This window comes from Argentina silus, assembly GCF_951799395.1.
Source record: "Argentina silus genome assembly, chromosome: 17".
NCBI lineage: Eukaryota > Metazoa > Chordata > Actinopteri > Argentiniformes > Argentinidae > Argentina > Argentina silus.
The window spans coordinates 9,890,965-9,913,619 of NC_139671.1; the positions used below are offsets into that span (position 1 = coordinate 9,890,965).

The 22,655-nt window shown below is 43.4% G+C and overlaps 1 protein-coding gene across 1 annotated transcript; it reads right to left on the reverse strand.

Moving 5' to 3' along the window:
- Nucleotides 1–858: 858 nt before the first annotated feature.
- Nucleotides 859–16,705, reverse strand: ube2j1 (ubiquitin-conjugating enzyme E2, J1). Its single transcript, XM_083689088.1, has 8 exons — nucleotides 16,441–16,705; nucleotides 9,407–9,480; nucleotides 9,123–9,254; nucleotides 8,474–8,558; nucleotides 6,284–6,389; nucleotides 4,143–4,272; nucleotides 3,749–3,874; nucleotides 859–2,303 (listed from the first exon to the last, which is right to left on the reverse strand). The coding sequence occupies exons 1-8, from the start codon at nucleotides 16,469–16,471 to the stop codon at nucleotides 2,016–2,018; spliced, it is 972 nt and encodes a 323-aa protein (XP_083545214.1). The 5' UTR covers nucleotides 16,472–16,705; the 3' UTR covers nucleotides 859–2,015.
- Between the last annotated feature and the right edge of the window lie 5,950 nt (nucleotides 16,706–22,655).

A 22,655-nucleotide genomic window follows, 5' to 3' on the forward strand; every position in this document is an offset into this window, starting at 1 on the left:
CCCGCTTGGAGTTTGCCAAAAGGCACCTAAAGGACTCCTACAAGATTCTCTGGTCTGATGAAACCGAGATTGAACTCTTTGGCCTGAATGCCAAGCGGCATGTCTGGAGGAAACCAGGCGCCGCTCATCACCTGGCCAATACCATCCCTACAGTGAAGCATGGTGGTGGCAGCATCATGCTGTGGGGATGTTTTTCAACGGCAGGGACTGGGAGACTAGTCAGGATCGAGGGAAAGATGAACGGAGCAAAGTACAGAGAGATCCTTGATGAAAACCTGCTCCAGAGAGCTCAGGACCTCAGACTGGGGTGAAGGTTCACCTTCCAACAGGACAATGACCCTAAGCACACAGCCAAGACAACGCAGGAGTGGCTTCGGGACAAGTCTCTGAATGCCCGTGAGTGGCCCAGCCAGAGCCCAGACTTGAACCTGATCGAACATCTCTGGAGAGGCCTGAAAATAGCTGTGCACCGACGCTCCCCATCCAACCTGACAGAGCTTGAGAGGATCTGCAGAGAAGAATGGGAGAAACTCCCCAAATACAGGTGTGCCAAGCTTGTAGTGTCATACCCAAGAAGACTTGAGGCTGTAATCGCTGCCAAAGGTGCTTCAACAAAGTACTGAGTAAAGGGTCTGAATACCTATGTATGATAATGTGATATTTCAGTTTTTTATTTTAGAGGCTGTAACATAACCAAATGTGGAAAAAGTGAAGGGGTCTGAATACTTTCCGAATGCACTGTATATAATGTGTGTGTGTATATATGTGTGTGTATATATATATATATATATAATGAAATATTGTAACCTGAGTGATTGACTGCGACACATTAAATTGAAGAAAGTAACAATATTCATGTCCAAGTTATTTATTGTCCATTATACAACTCTATAAGTACGGTTGGGGCACAGTAACTGAAGAGGTGCATATAGATACATGTATGTTAACGTAGTGACAGCGTGAGACTCAATAATGCTTTAATGGATTCATTCAGTTTTTTTTAAGTAAATGTGCCCACAACACTTAAATTGCTTCACATTCGCCCCTGATTCATCTTGAAATAACGCTAATGCTGATAATGCTAATCTAACTCAAAGGTAGGACTTTATGTGCAGTTTATGATCATCTCCCTTTTAAGAGCTTCTGTGTAGACAATGGTTTAATGCCCATTCCTTTCGCTGCCTTTGTACTTCAGTAAACATGTTAGGCAGCATTTAATCAGTGACACAATTCATTTGCTATGAATTTGACACTGTATACTAAAACCTCCACTGCTGAAGGAAAAATCCATAGAATTGAATATCAGAAATCCCAATAACATGAAAGTTGAGCAGAAATGGATGACCTATAATCTGCAAATACATATTGCTTTAGTTTGCACAATCAAGAATTACTTTGAGACAAACAAAATACAACTTAATTTAATTCAAGAACGAACCTGGCGGTGGGAAACGTGTCATTTGTTCCAATTTGGACAATGACAAAACAAATCAATATTTCTACCTAAGGTGAGATGTGGTCATTCAAGTGTGCAATTTCTCTATGCTATTTTTGGATACAATTGAATATCCTTCATTCAATTACATGTTATGTTACGTCATACACAATATTGAGAGCAAGCAGCAGTCCCTATGATAAACATCTGCCTGACAAATTAAAAGGATAGAGATACTGAGTCTCTGTTCTTGGAGAGGTTGGACACAAAACTCTCTTTACTTAAAAATGCAGTACACGCAAGAGTAAATTCAAAGTAATAAAAGCCACCCTGGGGGTGTTGTGATGAGTCAACCCTGTCCTCCTCAGGAATGCAAGTAACCCTTATTGTAAACTAAGCCCTCTAGACGTACTGGGAGAAAATGTCACCAAGACCAGCGACTACCTCCATGAACAGCGGGGGAGCTGTCCATAGTTTCCAGGGCTCTAGGCTGACATGTAAGCGAATAAATGTCTGTTCATTGCCAGCTAGGGTGTCAGGTGGTAGGAGGGGTGGTTGACTTGAGGGTTCTTTAGAGTTGTCACAGCTCGTAGTCAAACTTGTACACATTGGCCAGATAGACCCTGCGGAAGATGAGTGCAGCCAGAGCAAGGGTGAGTACCACGATGAGCACAACGGAACCCGTGTGGCTGTTGTCCTGTGGGGGGTGAGCAGCGACGGGGAAGGCAGGGAAGGTGGGCCTGCTGGGGGGCTCTCTCTGGCCCTGCTGGCTGTGCTGCTGGGCCCGGCGCTGGCGGGGGCTTAGGGAGCGGCTGCTGGGGGCTGGGGGACATGCTTCCTCTTCACTGGCAGCTGGAGCTGCCTCTGCCTGCAGGGAGCAGAGGACATGGGGAATCAGAGTGGACCAAAAAAGAATCACAGAGCGGACCAATGCACACAGACACACAGAGCTAAGGGCTATCTTTCTTGAAGCCCATCTGTTTTATCCACCATCAGAGACTTGTTTTGTTTTCATGGTGTTCACAGCAAAAAGTGTGTCTAATTTATGAGCAGCTAAGATTTGTAAATAACTTTTCCTGTCCTCCTGTCTGTATGAAATGCAGGCATACCAACTCTACAGTTTACCATTACTACAGAGGCTAAACTTAGCTCTCTTAACAGAAAAAGGGCACTACATTTAAAGCAGACTTCAGGGTGATGACTAAACCGTGAGCAATATGGTAGAGCTCAGGTTTTACACAGACTACAGCACATTCCACCTAATTAGGGAATGGCTGGAGGGTGGGACTGTCATGCAGAGACATTGGGAGAGAGCAGGGAAGCAGTAAACAATGAACCAAAAGTTCTGCATATCTCCCTAGTCAGTTGGATACAAGAAGAGCAAAGCCATGATATTCCCAGTTTGTGTGCGTGTGTGGGATAACGCTGTCCTCATATCCCGGGGTGAGGTTACGTCGGTCCCTTGTTACTCCAGCAGCAGATGGTAAAGTCCTTTTCTGGCTTTCCTCCTCTCTTGCCCACTTCAGTTCAGTTCAGTAGAGCCTAATCCCGTCCAATCTTTGTACACCCTCCTCTCTTGTTATTCAGTCTTATGTGTAGCAACTGGCATCTCAATCAATTCTAAACAACGACAACTTATTTAGCATATAATCTAACACGGTAAACAAACACTCCAACACGGCAAATGTTAAATTTGTCCAAAACTATCATTAGGTACTGATGAATAACAGCATGACTCCATTGATTGAGTGGCTGGTGCACAGTAGAACCTGTAGAGCAAGAATCAATGTGCTGCACCGTCATCATACAGTACGATTACCTCCAAAGCCGTTACACACGATTTAAAAAGCGCTGCGTAACAAGCTGCGTGAGAGTGGGTGATGCAGCCGGCCACCCATTACATAAAGCACTAACAGAGATGAGGGATAATTTACGGCGTAACAACAGTGCCATATTCTCCTTTTTATCTTCCCCTCTGGAGCACAGGAACCCCCCTGCTGCTCAGCTCCATATCTCTCATTATAAACTTTTTAATGGGTTTTTAATTTGATGGCTCTGGAATAACACTGGAGAAAAGAGACCTTGGGACGTCTACCACAAGGGCAGCGTCATCATGTGCAACCATGCCAACTACAGTATCTGGCAAGGACACTCCTCCACAGTAAAAAAAATAAAATAAAAAAATAAAAAATTCTCCAGCATAGCGAATTCCAGTTTCTCTACCCACATTTGAGACAGATATAGCTCTTTAAGTGGGTGTGGATTGGGGGGGGGGTTGCTTTACAGGCACAGTGTGATGGTGTTTCATCTCACCTGCTCAGTCTGGGCCTCCTCAGAGTCCTCCTGTCCCCCCAGGTTGGAGCTCTCTCCTGGGGTGTCTGTGGGGGGCTCACTCTCTGCCCCGGCACTCTCACTGGCCTGCATAGATGTGCTCTCTGCCTGCAGGGGAACGACACACAGGAAACTGCTGTCACCCACAATGTACTCTGGCGCTTGTCAGAACAATGAGCAAATATTCCTTGGGTGCAAGGTCCTGTTCTTTTTGCTGAGACTGCTTCAGGAAACAAATGGGTTAAGACATGGAAACGCAATTTTCATTCCGTCCTGACATGCTCACAAAGCTTCAGAAGTAAAATCCCTTGACTTTGAATGGAAATAAACACCAAAGGTTGGGGGTGTAGAATCCAGGTTAGCAGGCGTACAGTACCTTGAAGTTGATCTGCTGGGCGAGCTCTTTGGCTTCATGGTCCTCTGGGCTGGGATTGCTGTTGGGGGACAGGGCCATGAGGGCGGAGCGCATGGAACTGGCACATGTCTCACAGCAGAAGTCCTGCGATCTGTCAGAGGGGCAGCAGGACAAGGGACCACATGTTAGTGAGACATTAGGACCCCCCCCCCCCTAAAAAAAACGTTTATCTTCCATGTAATACCATATGTCCTGTGTTGTGTGTGTGTGTGTTCGTCCATTCGCTGGCCTTGCCTGCCTGTGTGTATACTCGATCTGCTGCCCCACTGTGACTGTGCTCATATGACTGCCCTGCCACTGCCTTCGCCACCTGCCTCGAGCTCACCTGCCTACCACCGTGTGAGCACCTTTTCAGTCTGTCTGCTGTCACTCCATGAACCAGTCAAAATCGATCAGTTATCAGGATGGAGGTGGATCAAAGCAGCAAAAGGCGATGGCAGATACATCCGAAATAGCCAACAGAATGGGTCAAAATGGTTTTCCATTGTATTTTTTTGTGGAAAAACTATTTAGAGGGGGCCTATAAAATGATCTGAAAAGCTGGGTTGGGAAAAGATGGCACACAACATACAAATGAGGGCAAAAGATTGACTTATAACAGTTTCACCAAGCCAAAGGAGGCCTGGATGGAATTGTGTGCATTTGGAGGCATTAAGTGATAAGAGTTAATGCCTTTTTCTAGTTATACGGCCATGGTTTAGAGTTGAGCCAAGTTGGAGATCTGACAGGTTCCAGAGTCTGTGCTTATCTGGCATGTAGCGTATGGTGACGGGTGGCTGATGTTCTCCTGAGCCTCCAGACAGGATGTCAGAGTACCATAGAAGCTAAGAGAGCCAATCTAGATCGTCCCTGGCAGGCACCATGCAGAGATACACTGGCTGTCACTCACATTTCTGGCTGTTGGGACTTCTTTGATTGGAGCTCTGATGACAACAGTCAAACGCAGAGAATCGTACAAACTCTTTTTTTTTTATTTGGTTTGACTCAGATTCCATATGCAGAAAGATGACAATTGAACCTCATTACTTGAAGACAACACACATTGTGGCTAGGAGGGAAATACTGTGATACTAAAAATAACATGAAAAAATTCACAGAGTTGCTGTTCTTGAAACCTCTTTCTGATCCAATATCACGCTTTAATAGACAGAAAGGGAATCAAGATTCTGCACATCATGTGCAAAACTTTTGTCATTACAGCAGCCAGCAAACTTCTTTGTCAGTTTACTTTTCTGTCTGAAAAACTAAGCACAAACTACGAAAATATGTATTATGTGCTTGTGTGCTGGGGGGGCCTTATTGACTGACAGCTATCACAATTACCAGGGGCACAGAGACAGGAGATGAGAATCAAAGCGAAGTGCTGTCTCAGCCACAGCCTTTGTGAAAACAGCCCTTTCATCAGGGAGATAAGCAGCCATGTATTTATAGATGGGGGGATATGTTCCTCTGTCACATCTCATCTACATGTGTTAATGAAACAGCCAGTCGTTAAAGACCCCATCTTCATGTGTTAATTGAATAGTCAGTCAGCTGGACTTGTTGGAGGCCTAACAATGTGAAAATAAAAGAACAAACATGCCCAAACATGTGGCAGCCAGAGTCCCATTCCTCTGGTGCCAGTGACACTGTCAGATTGTAAAGTCCAACACTGTCGCCTTGAATTTACTTGTAATCTTTGTTGTAGAGGGCACATTCACTGTGGTCCAGGTGTTAATTACATTACATTACATGCTTGCATAGTCTGGTCTTGAGCTCGTTCAATGAATCCCCCTGCTGTCAACCTACGTTCTTGTATTAGATTAGATTAGATTAGATTCAACTTTATTGTCATTGTGCAGAGTACAAGTACAGAGACAACGAAATGCAGTATATACACAGCTAGTTCACGCTAGTGCTAAGCTACACATGTAAGGTTACAAATCTGACAAACAAGCAAACAGACATTTCACCCCACCAGACGACAACACCACAACAGACACTGTGTTTCACCCGAAATAATGGATTCCCTCACTTACATCAGTCATGGCTGATCCATCCCTCACATTAAATGCACTGTAAAGAGAGTAAACATTTGAGGGCTTTGATGTACTAAATCTTACTTTTTGGCCAGGGCTCTCCTCTCCTCTGGAGTGTAATCAAGGGATCCTATTGCACCCTCTCCCTTGGTTGGCATGAATCCTATTATAGCTATTAGTGCAGTTCTTACTGAAAGAGAAATAAGCAAGAGAGAAACATACAAATATGAGAGACAAATATGAGACAGACAAAATAAATCTCAACCTGTCTCACAGCACTGGATAATGGGAGATGGCTAAATCACATGAAACACGGCACATTCTGTCAAGTTCAGCAACGATGTTACATAAGCGGGAGTAATGCTTTGTTTTCCCTGCGTAAGCCTGGATTTACAGAGCCTCTCTGAGGACATGTGTGAGACTCCCCTCAGCTATCCCCAAGCTGACATGGGACACTTTTTGCATATGGTTAGGGGTCTGTGCATGTCAATGATATGACTGGTTATGTTTTAAATGTTTTATTCCACCTTAGTGCACCGGTGAGCCATCTGGATCAACAGCTCAAGATTCATGGACGATTTGCATAAAAACCTTTTAAAAGGTGAGAAAGAGCATCAAATAAAATACACATTTCACAAGACAATGGTTTGAGACTGAAAACAGAAAGTCTACACAGTTCCTTCAGAGAAGGAACATCGGAGTTATTGCTCCACACACAAAATCACGTAGGTATATCCCGCACTGTAGGCTGCGCAGACATGGAGCTGCAAAACAAACATAAGCTAAGAATCAATGCATCTGGCCCATCCGTGACATTTCGATCCCTCTAAATCTTATTATCCAGCGTTTTCCCCCACAGAGTGAAGACATTCTGGGTAAGATAAGATAATACCAGAAACACAGCACGGGCTCTCAAATCTCTGGGCCATGGTCTGTTATGTGAGGAGGGGGGTTATCATAGCCTGTTTGTCCACATGATTAAATTCTGTTATTAATTCTAAAACATTTAGTGTGGGCTAAGCTTTTTTTTGGTAATACAAAATACTCTAAAGTAATGGAAATAAACGCACTGCGGGAGATCTGTATTCTCCCATTGAATTCTCTGTGATTACATTTTTGTAACTCTTGCTTTTTGATTGGGTAGAAATGTGACTCAGAAATAGGATGGATTAACGACAGTACCTGAAATGAGGCCAGAAAAGAATACCAATATCAGACTGGTGGTACAAAAATAGAGTGCTGCCTGATGCCAACAAAGAACTTTTTATGAGTGAATAAACGCGTGTGCCCAAATCTCAATTTCCAGTGACATTGTTGACTGTGTTTATTCTGCGGTATAAAGTCTTCTTTTCACTCTTTTCCAATTTCAACACTTTAAATTTGGGAGGAAAGAAATAGGGGTTACGTATGTAGCCTAGGTTCTCTGAAGGAGATGAGCTATTCTCCGTCCTAGGCTTGTCCTTGAGGGGGAGGACGGAGGTTATTACCTCCTTATCCTTCATCCTCAATTCAACCCTGGACTTCAAGTCATCCAAGGCAACTCCAAAAGAGCCCAGCCGGGTTGACGGGTCCATCGAGGATGTCCCTGCACTCCGTGTCAGAAGTCGAATCCGTGGAATTGTGAACACCAAGCTAGCTATCGACCTTCTTGTGAAAACTCCTGAAATTGCCTTACCAATTCTATCGGGTTCTTCATTGAATGTCGAGCTGAAACCATAGGCTTCAGGTAGTAGACAACCTAACACCCCAAGAGAATCATTGGGGATTCTCAGTAGAACAGTTAGGTTGCAAGCTAGCGAAGAGAATGCACTACAGTAAGCTTCAGACAGTCAGCAAGTAAAAAAAGGAAAGAATAAATGAGTGCACTACGTATGAGCCTTTATAGGCTGGGCACTAGGCAGAGATACGTGAATGCAAGCGTCCTCAGCCATCAGAATCAGGCGTGCTTGATTAGGGTTTCACCGAATAGATACACAGAGCGCATGTCCCGTATTGAGCGCATGTCCCGGGTTGAACTGAGTCGACTGAAAGAGAATGTATAGAACGACCTAGAACACCAAAACGCCTGAACGAAAAACATTTGCATATCTGCTTCATTTATATTCCAATGAAAAGTCTTAATCCCTCGGTTGTTCCTGTTGGTTCCTGCCAGGCAGGCAGTGAGTGTGGAGCAGTAGTACTGGCAGCTGGAGGAGCTAGGTGAACAAGGACAGTGCAGGGAACTGAGTGCGTGTCTGCCAGCTGCAGATGGGGCCTGGCTACAGGGATACCTACTGCTCCAGGATGGCTGCCAGGTCTCCGGGTGGTGGCCAGAGATGCTCAGACAGATCTTCTTCCCAATTTCAAATCTTCCATTCGGCTGAAAAAGAGGCATATCGGCGGCTGTGACAAACAGGCTAACGAGCAACAATGTAACAGTACAGTGAGTGAGGAGGGGGTGGGGGTGGTGGTTGCAGGTATGTTAAGGGGAAGAAAGAGAGAGCCTTCAAAGAAGTGAAAACCTGCTAGCAGAGAGAAAACAAATAAAATCACTGGACATGAAAAAAAAAAGTGTTCTGTCACAATCATTCTGTTCCACTAGCTTTCATCAGGCTGTCATCGGTGCAGGTTATTATTAAGCTAGTGCAATATGAAAAAAACAAAAGCATTCCCACTTATTCCCAGAAAACCATTCAAATCCTCTGTGACAGTGCAATGACAGCCGCGACTTTGTTCTGACAATAGTCATTCTGTATGATGCAACCAGAAATCGCTCTTGGTTATGGCAAGCTGTCTTACTTCCAACCTTTGATCATTTGACTTGCTGCCTTTCATCATTACTTCATTGAGCACTTAATTGGATATGACTGAAGGGGAATGTCTTCATAAGTCTGTGTGTGTGTGTGTGTGTGTGTGTGTGTGTGTGTGTGTGTGTGTGTCTTACTGTGAGGAGGATGATGCTGGGGGGCTTCATGGGGTATTCTGGAGGAAGGACAATCCTGCCATGGTAAACCCCACCGTCGAAATCCGAGTCAGGTGGTCCGCGAACGGAGAAGTGCCACTCAAAGAGATTATCCTGTAGGTACACATGTCATGTGAGGATACCGATATTTCAACACATGCCAAAAGGGACAGAGCCAGAGAACTTCCCTCTCTCTGAAAAGGAATAGGACAGGGACGTGTAGGGTGGTGGACTCTCTGTGTTTTGGATCTCTGGATGTCACTCACCTCCAGTGGCTGGGCATGGTAGTGCTCCGTGGGGTCCCTCAGTTCAGCTGCCTCCTTCATCAGCCTCTTCACAGCTAGGAATAAACAAACATACATCACGGTTACTGCCCCAGGTAAAATGGTTGAACATCCTCTCTCACACGTATCCCAGTCGACATCCTCTGAGCTTGTAGTTCACCTCCACTGGCAGGTGGGGTCCCAGTATTTCCCCCCTGTCCCCCTACATTTCCATCTACAGCAGTTTCAGTGGGCTTGACTTGTGATTTGAGATACACAGGGCTGAAAAAGCAATTCAGATCAGGCTAAGGTGAGGCTAACCCTGACAGACAGACAGTGCATGCAGAGAACTGAGCTCCAAACACTTGGCTACCTGCACCACCACTGTAACCCTGTCACACTGTACACTGTCTGGCACAAGTACTGATGCAAGCCTGGATGGGCGAGGCCTGGTTTCCTGTTACTAGTACTGACAATAGCCTACATCCTGTTTTAAGACAGGTGTGCATTTACATGTCAACGCAACTGTAGCTCTTTGAATCAAGTCTGAAAAACCCCTGCGATGATTTACTGAAAAATTAAGTCTGTATCCAAAGGAAGCTTTTTTTATAACAAAGGCAGTCAGGCTTGGAGGCAAGGTGCAACACCACATATGGTGTTGCACCTTGCCTCCAAGCCTGACTGCCTTTGTTATAAAAAAAGCTTCCTGCATCTGAATTGGTAACTAGGATTAAAGGGTAAATTAAGTAAACCAGCTTTAAAAAGCTGTAAAGGGTCAGTTACTACCCATAGCAGTGCTAAGAGCTGCACAGACACATGACATGCGTTCAGAATCCAGAGCAGGAAACATCTGCCTGTAATAACCCCCTGTGACATGGGACAGAGCCACACGATGACGCTTGGCCTGCAGTGTTAATCTGGGTAAAGGAGGGGGTGGTCCAGTCCCTTTAGGCTAAAGCAGCTGTTTACTCACTGCCCTAACCGTAAAGGACTAGCACTCCTTGACGTAATGACTACCACCAGCCATACACATCTGCTGCTGGGCAGACTAATGGGGAGGAATCAGGACATCATAATCACATACAGCATGCCACTCCAAGACAGGCTAGTGGCTCCTATCTTCTCAGACCTATCATCCTATTCAAGGTCATAGGCCACTCAACAGCGTTAGAACACTGCGCAAACATTATGTTCACTGCAGTCAGTGCTCCAAAGTTTCAGTCGGGTTGTCAGAAAGCAAGGTCAAAATTTGTTTGTACTGTTCTGTTACTGAGTTGTTACGGTTATTCACCAGTCTATTAAAAAAGCCAGTGAGATGGAACTGAAATTGGAAAGTAAATTGAAAAAGGAAAGTGGAACTAAGAGGTCTTCAGACAAACGGAATTGGTTTGAAATCCAATAGAGAACAGACAGCTATGGTGGTGAGAGTAGAAGGGGGCCTGTGAAATGAGCTCTGGAGTGGGGGGGACTAACAGGAGCCGTGCGTGTCTGCAAACAGAGGAGAAGGCCAGGCAGGCAGTAAAACAAAAAGAGTGCGACACGTCGCTCATGCTCCATCTGATCCAGCCTCAGGCAAGACCATGTATATGCAACAATGCAAAATGGAATGTGGAATGAGGCAATTGTTTGTCAAACACAAACAAGGAACAAGTGAAATAACCCAACTTGTTTCAAATGTGAAACAAACAACTCATAGTTAATTTACTTTAAGTTTTGAAGAATTCATTCTATACCTTAGGAACCGGTATGTAAAAAGGTTATTATAACAGTATTTCATTAATTTGTTATATTATTGTACATTCATAAATCATTACTGCATGTTTGTGTGATATTAAAACTGAGATAAAATGTGGAAATGTTTCATTCACATCTCGTCACTTCCCGCCTTAAATTTAAATTACAATCTATTATAATGGAGCGACATAAAGCAAATTGAGAATTTACTTTAAAGCATGTCATAACAATCACCTCTAGGATGTAATTGTAGCTAAATATGTGCGCATATTTCTCTAAGCCATTGATCCAATTTCCCCAAAGAAAGGCACTTGTGAAATCAAATGACACAGCACCATCGAAAGAACTGTAAGAGAGGAGAGAGAAACCAGAACAGAATCTGACAAATGGCTTAGTTTTAAAGACAGGTGGGATGAATGAGTCTTAAAGGGATGTTACACCATATGGTGGATTGGCTGAGTCTCCAAATGCAAATAGCCACGACCGTGCACCAGCATGGAGATTTAGAACGTGGTCTTTATCAACCTTGATTTCTCACCGCCGTGCTTATGGCAGTCATATGCATGTTTGATGAATCACACTATTGTTGTGTACAGACATTTAACATTTTGTGTGCAAGAAGGATTTTAGAATAATTTCGAAGCATGAATGTTAAATGAGGAATATGGCATTTTATGCATATTCTATTTTAGTACATTTTGCATAATGCAAAAAGCCTACTAAATCGGTCACGGTATGAACATTCTGACATGGCCTATGTCTCTCCACACATTTCAGGAATCACACAATGATTTTGCGTAGGAGCACCCTGCTCCGTGATCTAAAGTTTCTGGCCATCTATAATCTATAAACATTAAAAAAGCAAGTCTATTTGACATAGCTTTGAAAATTACATTATCTAGAAATGTTAGGCCTCTCCTTCCAGAGAGAACTGCAGTGGAATTTAAATGATTGATTACCCTTTCAAGTTAGGGTAATCTTAACTTTAACCACTTTACAAAGGAAATATCAATCCATTTCTGTTGAATTGTATTTGGTTGTCCCCTCATGTTAAAGCCAAAGGATTTTGTATGAGAGAAAGAGAGAGAGAGGAGAGAGAGGAGAGAGAGAGAGAAAGTGTGTGTGACTGTGTGTGTGCAACCTCAGCCCTACTGCATTCGACCCATAGAATCCCTGGACCGGGGGTGACAGCGAGGGAGATGCATGGCGTAAGCTGCCATGACAGCCCCTCTGAGTTAGCACTGTCCGAACTAGGGCATGACTCCCCGGCATGCCTGCACACCAGCCTGCAGAGCCAGGCTCTGCTTCCCCCAGCAGTAACAGACGAGGCATTCACACACTGCAGCTTTGCATGAGAAGGAGGACGATGTGTACAGAAAATCCCTGGAGTGTGATTATGATCAGAAAACTGTTTGTGTTTTTCCGAGTCTAAAAATAAAAAAAGTGGGAGTCCACGGTGTGTGGCAAAAACTCTTCATGTTTAAGGCCCTGTTTGAGTTGATGCCTACTATCTCCATCCTGCTGTGCACTGGCTGTCAGAGCTCCCACTTGGGAATCCACTGCGGTTGAGAGGTGGGAATAAGTGTGACTGTGGTGAGATACACTATCAGACAGAAGCAAGCACACAGGGGGTAGAGCCACTTGGAGTGTCAGCTCCGTGTCTCACCAAGTCTGATTACAGGGTTGAGGGTATCAGCTCCAGCTTTGATCGCATGGCCAATGGCAGCTCAGACACAGCCTGTGCCACTAAGCCCTCCAGTCACGGGCCTGATCCCCAGGCCGTGGCAGCTGTCATCAGGAACCTGTTCCAGATGTTTTTGGGTAATATGGGGTCTCCCCTGTAGACTCCAACAGCAGTTCTCTTAGCAGCTGGCAGATTTATTCTGTAAGCTTTTCACAACAAACATCTACGTTTGACTGTGGGGTGACGATGAGTCAAAATCTAAATAAATGTTATGTTTAACTACAATTTGATTAAAATCGGATGTTGGCTTAAAGATGACGTCCCCTTCAGATAATTCCTCCAGTATAGTGGAGGTCAGCCTGTGTGGGCTCCTCTTCGCATCTGTGGTGTTGATGATGTGACAGCCTGCTGCAGTATGGAGGCTACAGTACATGTAAGGCACAAGCAAATTCAGGCGCAAAACTCTTTCCATCAAGGTTGTCGCTAAATTATCATTTCATATCTAAAGCTACCCTTTCCCTTATGTAAGCTGTTAAAGTTGCAGGATTCATGTATTTAGGTATGGATTCTTTAGACTCCTACCCTTATACAAATGAAGTGTATCGCATCTCTCATCATAGCCTATGACAACATATCTAGGTCAGGCTTAGCCTATACTATTTGTACTGTAAATTCCTTCCCCTCAAAAGTTTGGTGCGTACTTGTTATGCAAGTTTGGTGCGTACTCGTTATGTCGGGCTATAAAGTAATTAAAGGAAGGTTATGTAAGGAGGAGTAGTGTTTTTTGGGCCATGCGCGCACAGCCAGTCTAGAGCTGGATCTAACCGGGAGCGCAACTGAGCACTCCAAGAACCACACGTCCTCAAGTCCAATTCATTTGGTTTGGGGATTAAAAGCTGGCTCCAGCTGAAAGCGATATAGCAGGCTTGAAAAACATTTGGATTTCCATGGTTGTGGGGAGAGGGAAAAAAAAAAATATATATATCCTCGCTTCTTTCACGTGGGTGGTCGAATCGGCTTGTCTTTTGGCCTGGTATGCTCACCCATGTTTCTCTGAGGAAGGAGAGAAAGGAGAAATGCTGTTCTCAGACTCATCCCCAGACATCTAGTATAAACCCTTGTGTAAACTACTCAGCCATCCATCATAAAACACTGTGCCTGCCATGATGGGATTCTTCTGGACGTCATTGGTTAAGCATAGCCTAGCTTAATACTTTATTATAGGACACAAATCTGAGGACTTTCCAACACCTTTGACCTTAAAGAATGGTTTTGCAGTCATAATTCATAATTTCTGTAGTTGTTTGGCTCACACACTTTTCATTAATACTGATAAAATAGTTACATTGAAACGTAATGAAGGCTACTGCAGTACAGTTTCTTTGCTGGATAAATTGCTTGCTCTTCTGTGTACAATCAATTTCATCATGGGTCATTACTTGGAAATTTGGTGAGCATTTAAGTAGAGCTGTGCATGTGTGAAGTACTTGTCTACCTATGAAAGATGACAGTGCAGTGACTGTCTCAAGAAGAGACAGACAAGGAGGCCAGTGGCGACAGAGGAGGCCCTCTGCATCTCAGCCCGTCCCCCTCCATGCCGAAGTCACTGGAAATGCCTGGATGCACTTTGACAGGAGTGCAGGAACCCCTGTTGGGTTTTATATTTGGAGCCCTTTTAGCTCCCTCTCATATAATAAAAATGAGTGGCAGTGACAAGAAAGCCTCTGCTCCAACATGGGCATCCTGACTCCAGAGGTGTGCAGGGTTTCGGTCAGTAGCCCTGGGGGATAGGATTATAATCCTGTACTGAAAATCGTCTTACATAACACATTTTTTGATTCACGTTTCGTCCATTGAGAGGGGAGACACTGTTGGTTGCATAACAAAGCAAAACTCATAACACACAGTAGGTGTAGCCTACAGAGAGGGATGATGGAATCCTTGCAGCTCACTTCCGACTGCCCTGCTACCAAATTTCATTTCCATTTAATTTATCTGTGGATTCCAACTACTGTTCTCAGCTTTCAGCTCTCTAAGCTGGGAGGTAAAGCCAGGCCCTGTCCCAGAGACAATGAAAAGCTTAGGCCTTTCTCTCACAATAGAACTAGGCTATGAGGAAAAGTGATACGAAAAGTGATACCAAAGACTCGCAATTTGCTTATCAACACAAATAGAGAGATCATATAGATTATCTGACACAGAAACCACAGAAAGCATTGTAAACAAAATCAAACTGTCAGCCTTTAATTTGAGCATGTGTGAAACTACTAAACGGAACATATATCTAAGGTATCTTAAGGCACTTAACCCCTAACTACTCCAAGGGTGCCAAAAAATGGCTGAACCTGTGCCCAGAGCTCCGTTCTCCCTGTGTGTACTTGTGTTGTCTCGGGGGTGTGTGTATTTCTGCAGGTGTGTTGGCAGAAATACCACATTCCAAACAGTTATTGATTGATTGATTGGCAAATAAAACATGTTTTGTTTGTTTGTTAGCCAAGAACTGTGACTGAGACTCGAAAGTGATGTTCCAAACCACTGAAGCTGTTAGGCAGGAGGGAAATTCTGCATGAGGGACATTCCGGCAGTGTGCACCTGTGTGTGTGTGTGTGTGTGTGTGCGTGCGTCCTTGAAGCAACCCAGCCATTCAGAAGCAGAATAAACATCAGCAATGCATGACACGCATTCACTGTTTCTATACGTGGCATAACCAGGGCCCACTGCTATCTACAAACAGTATCAGCAGTAACAACTAGGACAACTTGCTTTTTAAATGCAAATATTACTTATCATATTACTTAACCTACAATATAACTAAAAAGCCACAGTCTGCAAGATTTAGAACAGGAGAGATACCCTACTCCTTGATTTTGATATGACTTTAATGAAGTTAGTTCACTGCCTCTTAGCTTATCATATTACAAAAAAAGAAGGACCTATTACTCCATCGTTTATGTTTCTCTAGTCAGAGCAGATTTGCAAACCAACCAGCCAGTGCTCTCGTGGAACGTCACTGCTGCATTGCTTGAGCCTACAAAGTACCTTCTAAATGACACTATAAAATGGACAAAAGGTGTTTCCATGAACATACCACCATTACCATGACTTCTGTTGAGTGACATCTGTCAGTGTGGAGGTGTAATACAAGAAGGTCATAGTACTGTGTAAGACTCTAGCCTGGCCGAAGCCGTCTTTACAAGCTTTTGTATATCTGAAATGTGTACAAGCGACTTCGGCTAATCTCCTAGTACTAGCATGGAGAGCCCTCTGCCACTAGCTACGATGCTAATTTCGAATGCGGCTTGCAAATCGGGCAATGACAAGCAAGCAAGCTGGAGTCGTCGTAGATCACAGCTAAATAAATAGTACACAACAAGGCCCGGACACAAGTGACCCCAGCCAGGCTATAGTCAGAAGTGAATGAGGAACTGCATACTGTTACTGTACAGCATAGCATTAGCAGGTGGCTATGCTGCATTATTTAGCTAGCTAGCTACTAAATCCTTTCTATCTAGCTGTTAGTGTTTGCTAGCGTAGCTAGCTAGCTACGTGACAAGCCAGCTGTTATATAGCCTCTCTTGGCTCTTGATACAGATAGAAAAGCGTCCTGTTATGGACTTACCTGGACTCTTCAGATTGTATTTGTTCTCCATTTCACTCGTTGCAATAAATCTCCCTACTGTTGAGCAACGTCTAACGTTTGAGTTTCCCTTCGACTAAAATGTCCAAAAGATGCGAACAATGTGTTCGCCTAATCTATACAAGAACAGCCAAAAGTCGTGTGCGTTTTTCTCTAAACAGCTGTCATGTCAATTAGCAGGTAAATCCTGACGTGGCACAAGTTTTCGCTAAGTTGTTCCACAAGTTTCGTTCTAGTGGGCCGATGACCTGTTCGAAACGAGAAAAATGTCAGTTGTCACATGAAAAACGTAAACAGGAAGTCAAACTGTCAAGGTTTGAATGGCAAAACTTTATTGATTCTCTCCTTTCCTTTGCGTTTGTCTATCTGTCTGTCTGTCTGACGTTGGGATTTTATGTCACCTGCTTTGTTTTCATGCAGGAATTACTAAATTGTATCATTTTTGATGATATGACACATGATTAGTACTCTATGTCTTTGTTCTCAAAGCTACCCCAAACAATTAGGCTAAAGTTAACTATGTCAAATTGTAGTACTATTATCTTGATCTAAAGTTACACAGAAGCCCTATCTGATATCAGCAGAACTACAGAGGCTACACTGCAAGGTGAAAACCACTAGTTAGCCACAAAAACAGGGTGACCTAAAATAAAATACCTAAAAGAGCCTGCAGAGTTCTGGAAAAAGGTAATGTACAGATGAGACAAACATGTACCAGAAAATATTTAAAGATATGTATTTGTGAGGCTACATGTGCCTGGCAGATCCATGTCCACTACAAATTCATTAAATCATTATGAAAGAAAGCACACTCTATTAGATATACCGGGCACAAACATAAACTGGCTCCACCAAAATGGTTATCCTTAACACACAATTATGGCAATGCCTGTTCCTTAATAATTGGTATCAGTCATGTTTTGATCAATATCAGCACTGCATGAGAGCCTGAACATGTGCTTTCTTCCACTATGAGGAATGGGAATGTGACTTCTATATGCTTTTGAAGTCAGGCTCACAGATATCATACCACAATTCATATAATTCTGTGGTCAGGCTCATAGACAGACTTTAAATATGTTTGTGTGTAAACCTAACCAGATTTCATACATTTAATATGATGGTAACATACAATGATATTTTGCTCTCAGCTCTCCACCAGCAGCTTCTTCTTATAATATAAGGGGAGTCTTGAAATGCAAAGCTTCTTTTCTTTATACTTTAAGAACAACAAACAACAAAGCTATATTTATCTTTCCTCCCAACCCATGTGATTAGAATGTAAAATTAAAATGATAATGGGTTGAAAAGTAAAAAATAATCATATGATCATACTATAATAACCTGATTTTCATCAGATGGACGATGTGATCAAAGGCTTCAGATATATTACTTTATCACCCTTTTATATTCTAAAATGTTAAGAGAATGTCTATGTTTTTCTGGGAACTGGGGGAGAGAGATATGGATGAGAAAACCACATCCCTTTGAAAATATAAGAACATTAGCCATGCCTAGTTGTCACGTTGAACATAGGCATACTTGAAAGAAGTTCCTCAATGTCTTGGACAATGTGGAGAATCAACCACTTGACCAAATCAGGTAATCACTCAAGCTATCCTCTAAGAAGGCTTTCCCTTACTTTCTTATCATCCAACAACCAAAGAGAATCTGTAATACTAAAATGACGAAGGCCAACTTCTCAAGGTCAACTCCCTGATTAGAACACAAACAAGTACCTTGAGCACAATATGTGGTTAATAATGTTATGTCAAATGTGTAATAGGCCATTAAATGACTGACTCTTGTCTTGTATATGAATCCATACCGCAGGCGTGATGTTATTATTCTGCTTCACTGCTTATGTGCCCAAATGTTCTCTCCCTCCTGTCTATTTGATTAGTCATATATCTGCACAGAGAGCATTAATAAGCACATTGCTCCAATGTCATGCAGTGGTGGAGCAAGGTGCTTCTTAATGCCCTCTGTCCATAGACCAAGGAACCATTGCCCTCTAACATATAGGATGCCCTTGCTCAGCACCCTGAGACCTCTCTCTTCTGTTTTTCTGCGTTTTGGACACAGTGTGCCCCCTGGTAGTGCTGCGTGACCTGCATGACAAGTGGGATGTTACTATGAAAACAACTAAGCTAAAAACAAAACCAGGCCATACATTTACCTTCCTCAGTATCATGCTGTAAAATGGTATGGGCTGCCATTGATCATTTTCACAAGTCACAATAAGGGCATTTAAACAGGCACAAAGGAAGGTAGTTTACCCTTTCCTAGTCCTTTTACTCCCACAAGTTAGAGTTACAGTATCAAATTCATACCAAATTACAGATGTGGTGAAAACCAACATACTCAGTGACCCTTAAGGACTGCAGCTAATTCCCCCAAAATAAAGTTTAAGGATGAAATGATAAAAGATTGAGTCAATACTTCAGCAGAATCATGTACAGTAGGCCTACACCACTCTCCTCTTCATGTTGTTCTGCATTCTTCTGACATCTGCTGGCCAAACTGTGAACAGTTTAGCCTGCTGTGTGCTGCTGTGTATATTTAGTTGCAAATATAAAAAACTGCAAACAAAACTCCCAAAGACAGAGGTCATATAGGGAAACAATCCTCCATCTTCTCATCTCTGCAATGAAATCCTAATGAGAAGAATTCTACAGGATGAAAGGAAGGTACATTCTCAAGAAGAAGACAGAAGTACGTTTTTGTTGTTGAAGTGAGTAGCAGTGAGAGTCGTTTCAGCACCACTTTGCCTTCAGCCTCCACCACAGACACAATGAAACTTCTGTCACACAGAATCCATAATGACAGAAAGCTGTCAACAGCTGTCAAAGGCATTCTGTCACTCAGTAGGGGCCATCAGTAGCCAACACTGTCAGCTGTTGACACTTCTGTGACAAGTCTTCTTGGATGGATTTTTGTTATTACTGGGTTTGATACAGTATGTTTTGTGTGTTATGAGACTAATATGGCAGACATGCAATGGTACAAACTTAGTTTAGAGAAGTCAACAACAAGGTAAGCGTCATGACTCCACCTCCATGATCTCTGCCGGCGGTGACTAGCACACCTATCGGCAATCTAGTAATCGATTCTCCACTATATATGCCCTGCACCTGCTGCTAGTCAACGCCGGATCGTTTGCCATTCATGGTTTTGTCTTTGTGCCACGCTTCCAGCTCCAGTACCCTGCCTGTCTGATTGCCTGCTCGATCTCTGCCTGTCTGACTACCCGACTGCCTGCCCGACCTCCTATTTGTTGAAGTAATGCTGACCAGTATGAATTGATCTTACCCCAATAAAGAAACACCTTTCATGCCCATAGTTTGTGTTCTGAGCAGGGAAATATATTTTAAGTAGCCCCACCACCCCATTAAGTCCCTGAATTCAACTCTCCAAGTCAACATCAAGACATCCAAGCAATTCATTAATACATACATTAAAATGTACTGTCAGTGTTGTACATGTTAATAATATGCATAGCACTTTAGGTGTGCTGATTAGAATGTATTGCTGACAACTTGATTGCTCAGGTTGCGTCCATCCAGGTTACACCCCGTCCACACCGCATCCTAATAAACTCCGTCGCGTGGGTCAAAGTGCTCCTAGCTACAGAGGCTTTTTCTGATATGATTCGTCAGCCATTCACAGAGCACAATAAAACACCACCAAAACAAACCACAAATGGGATGAAAATACTCGGCGCGAAATACAACTGTATACAAGGTGAAGTCATACCACTGAAGCACTTTTCTACTGCATTGTCTCATAATTCCGGATACACAGAGAGACAGGGCTCTCTGCAATAGTAAACTGCTCTGAGGATAGAAAAATAGTATTGCCGTAGGGTCACCCTACTGTGTCCGATTTCTGTGTGTTACTACCAAGTATAAATCGCTTCCTTTTGAGAGGTGATATACCATGAGACAATAGCATCCATAGTTTGAAACGGGTCCTCTCATTAAGTTTACAGAGTGTAATTAGATACAGACCATTCAGACCATTCTGAAATATAGACAGCGCGCCCGTTAACGCGCTTGACAGCCTCGACACAGACGCAGAGCCTTATGACAGCCTTATGGGAGAGAACTGGTTTTCACCTCGACGCTCGAGCACGCGTTATGAGATAATCACATCCAGTGCGCAGCTCACCCTTATCTCCACGAGTAGAGCGACGAAACCTCAGTGGGTGAGCTAAGCTAATTCTGCCCACTGGGTGGCGCTTTGGGATCGTCAAAACATACCACTGCATACCAACAGATGTGGTGTCGAACTTTCTCATTCCCTGCATTTAGAGGTTTGGTTGTGTTGTCCGAACACAAAAACGTCTGAAAGAATTCCCAGGTAGGCTACGTTTTAGTGTAGGCCTTTATCTGCAATTATTTTCACCGTAGTAGGCTATGCTGCATGTGTAAAAATGCAAGTATTGTGTTGATGAGGGACTTTTGAGAAACAGACCGCGTCATTCTGTGCCATAGTCAGATACAATAGAAACTAAACTATCTGGGAGATATTCGTACGGAATAGTTAGAACTAGTTGTTATAGATTGATTAGAATCAGTGTACCATGTCCTGCATTGTATCCACCGTGTCTACAGCCTGGTAAATCAATCGTCTTTGATCTTCAGAATGTTTGCTGTTATCTGAAGCCCATGCCCTCTGATCTGCTCACTGCCCGTCAGTAGCCTATGCTCTGTTGTCTGCTGCTCATTGGGGTTCACAGAATCTGCCAGAGATATATATGGCTGAGAGATGTATGGCAGCTTCTTATCTGGGATTAGCGTTTAAGTGAAACCTTCTTTCAGGTGTTCCTCAAAAACACTTTTTATGGCCACTAGATTTATTTTTCGTATCCTTGGAGATTGATTGAATATAGGTTGCCTACACTTTATATTTACAAATGTCTGATTTACAACATAGATTACATTCAACTAGAAAGCCCTTGCAAGATTGAAAGGCACCTTCTTCTTTTTTCAATTTAGATGTTCTAAAAGGCCAAAGTGCCCTAAGGTGTTGCATTGTTAAGTGACATGTGCCTGTCTAAATGGTCGGTATCAAATTACAAACACTCTGTAAACTCAACGAGGGGACCCGTTTCAAACTATGGATGCTATTACCTCATAGTATATCACCTCTCAAAAAGAGGTGATTTATACTTGGTTGTAACACACAGAAATTGGACACAGTAGGGTGACCCTACGGCAACACTCTGTTTCTATCCTCAGAGCCGTTTACTATTGCAGAGAGCCCTGTCCCTCTGTGTACCTGGAATTATGAGACAATGCAGTAGAAAAGTGCTTTAGGGGTATGACTTCACCTGAGTTGTTGGGGCGCTCTTGGTTTTTAACCACTGTACAGCAAAGGTCACAGCTGAGGTGGTCAGACAAAACATGTTTATCTGCTGCCCTGCTGGCTCTCGACAGCAGCTTTAAAAACCTGTGGGTTTTTAAGCAGGGAGGTCGGGTTACAGTCATCTCCACATCTCCAGGGCATAGAGCAGGAAATAACAAAGGACTCATCCTCCCACAGATAGTGATGTGCACGCGCACGCTCTCATTAATAGTTGCACTTGAGCAGCTGCCATTACGGGTGCCACCTTTACCCAGATGTGGTTTCTGTATATCCCCTCAGTGAGGGCGGGGCATTCTTGGTAATCCTTTTATGTGAGGAGGTAACCACCTTCCCAGAAAAGAAAATATGTTTGTTTTTGCCACTGTCTCACCGAAGCTGTTTGGCCGTTTATCAGATTCCAGTAATATTATCCTCTCTATACTCCACTCTCATGACTCCTGTTGTCCAGAGCAGCGGGTGAGACACTTCCTGGCGCCTTACCCACTCCATTACTCATCCCCCTCAAGTGGAATGCTGGGATTGTGGTGTAGGACGTCACCTGATAGTATGTGGCGACCATGTTCACACCATGTTGATTGATTTGTCACAGCTAAGGAAACAAATCTCTGCAACCTTCAGTACATTGTACAGTGACACTTGGGAGAAAGTGTGTTCATTTTCAGGCCTTCTATTTTAGATACACGTTCAGTTAGTATGAGTCCTCATAAACCATGGGCTGCAATATACAAAGGTCTTAGTAGAAATCCTCTTCAGGTACATTTTAGGTTAATTATTTTGCTCATAGATATATGTTTAACATTCTCATTCATTGCTCTATTTTTACCTTG

What these genes read in the sequence shown, in the direction of transcription:
- ube2j1 (XM_083689088.1), bottom strand. Translation starts at nt 16,471, where the DNA reads ATGGAGAACAAATACAATCTGAAGAGTCCAG. An exon ending in ACCATGCCCAGCCACTGGAG is followed by an intron (nt 9,255 to 9,406) that starts GTGAGTGACATC and finishes GTGTACCTACAG; the next exon opens with GATAATCTCTTTGAGTGGCA. An exon ending in AGGAGAGCCCTGGCCAAAAA is followed by an intron (nt 4,273 to 6,283) that starts GTAAGATTTAGT and finishes CCCCTCTGACAG; the next exon opens with ATCGCAGGACTTCTGCTGTG.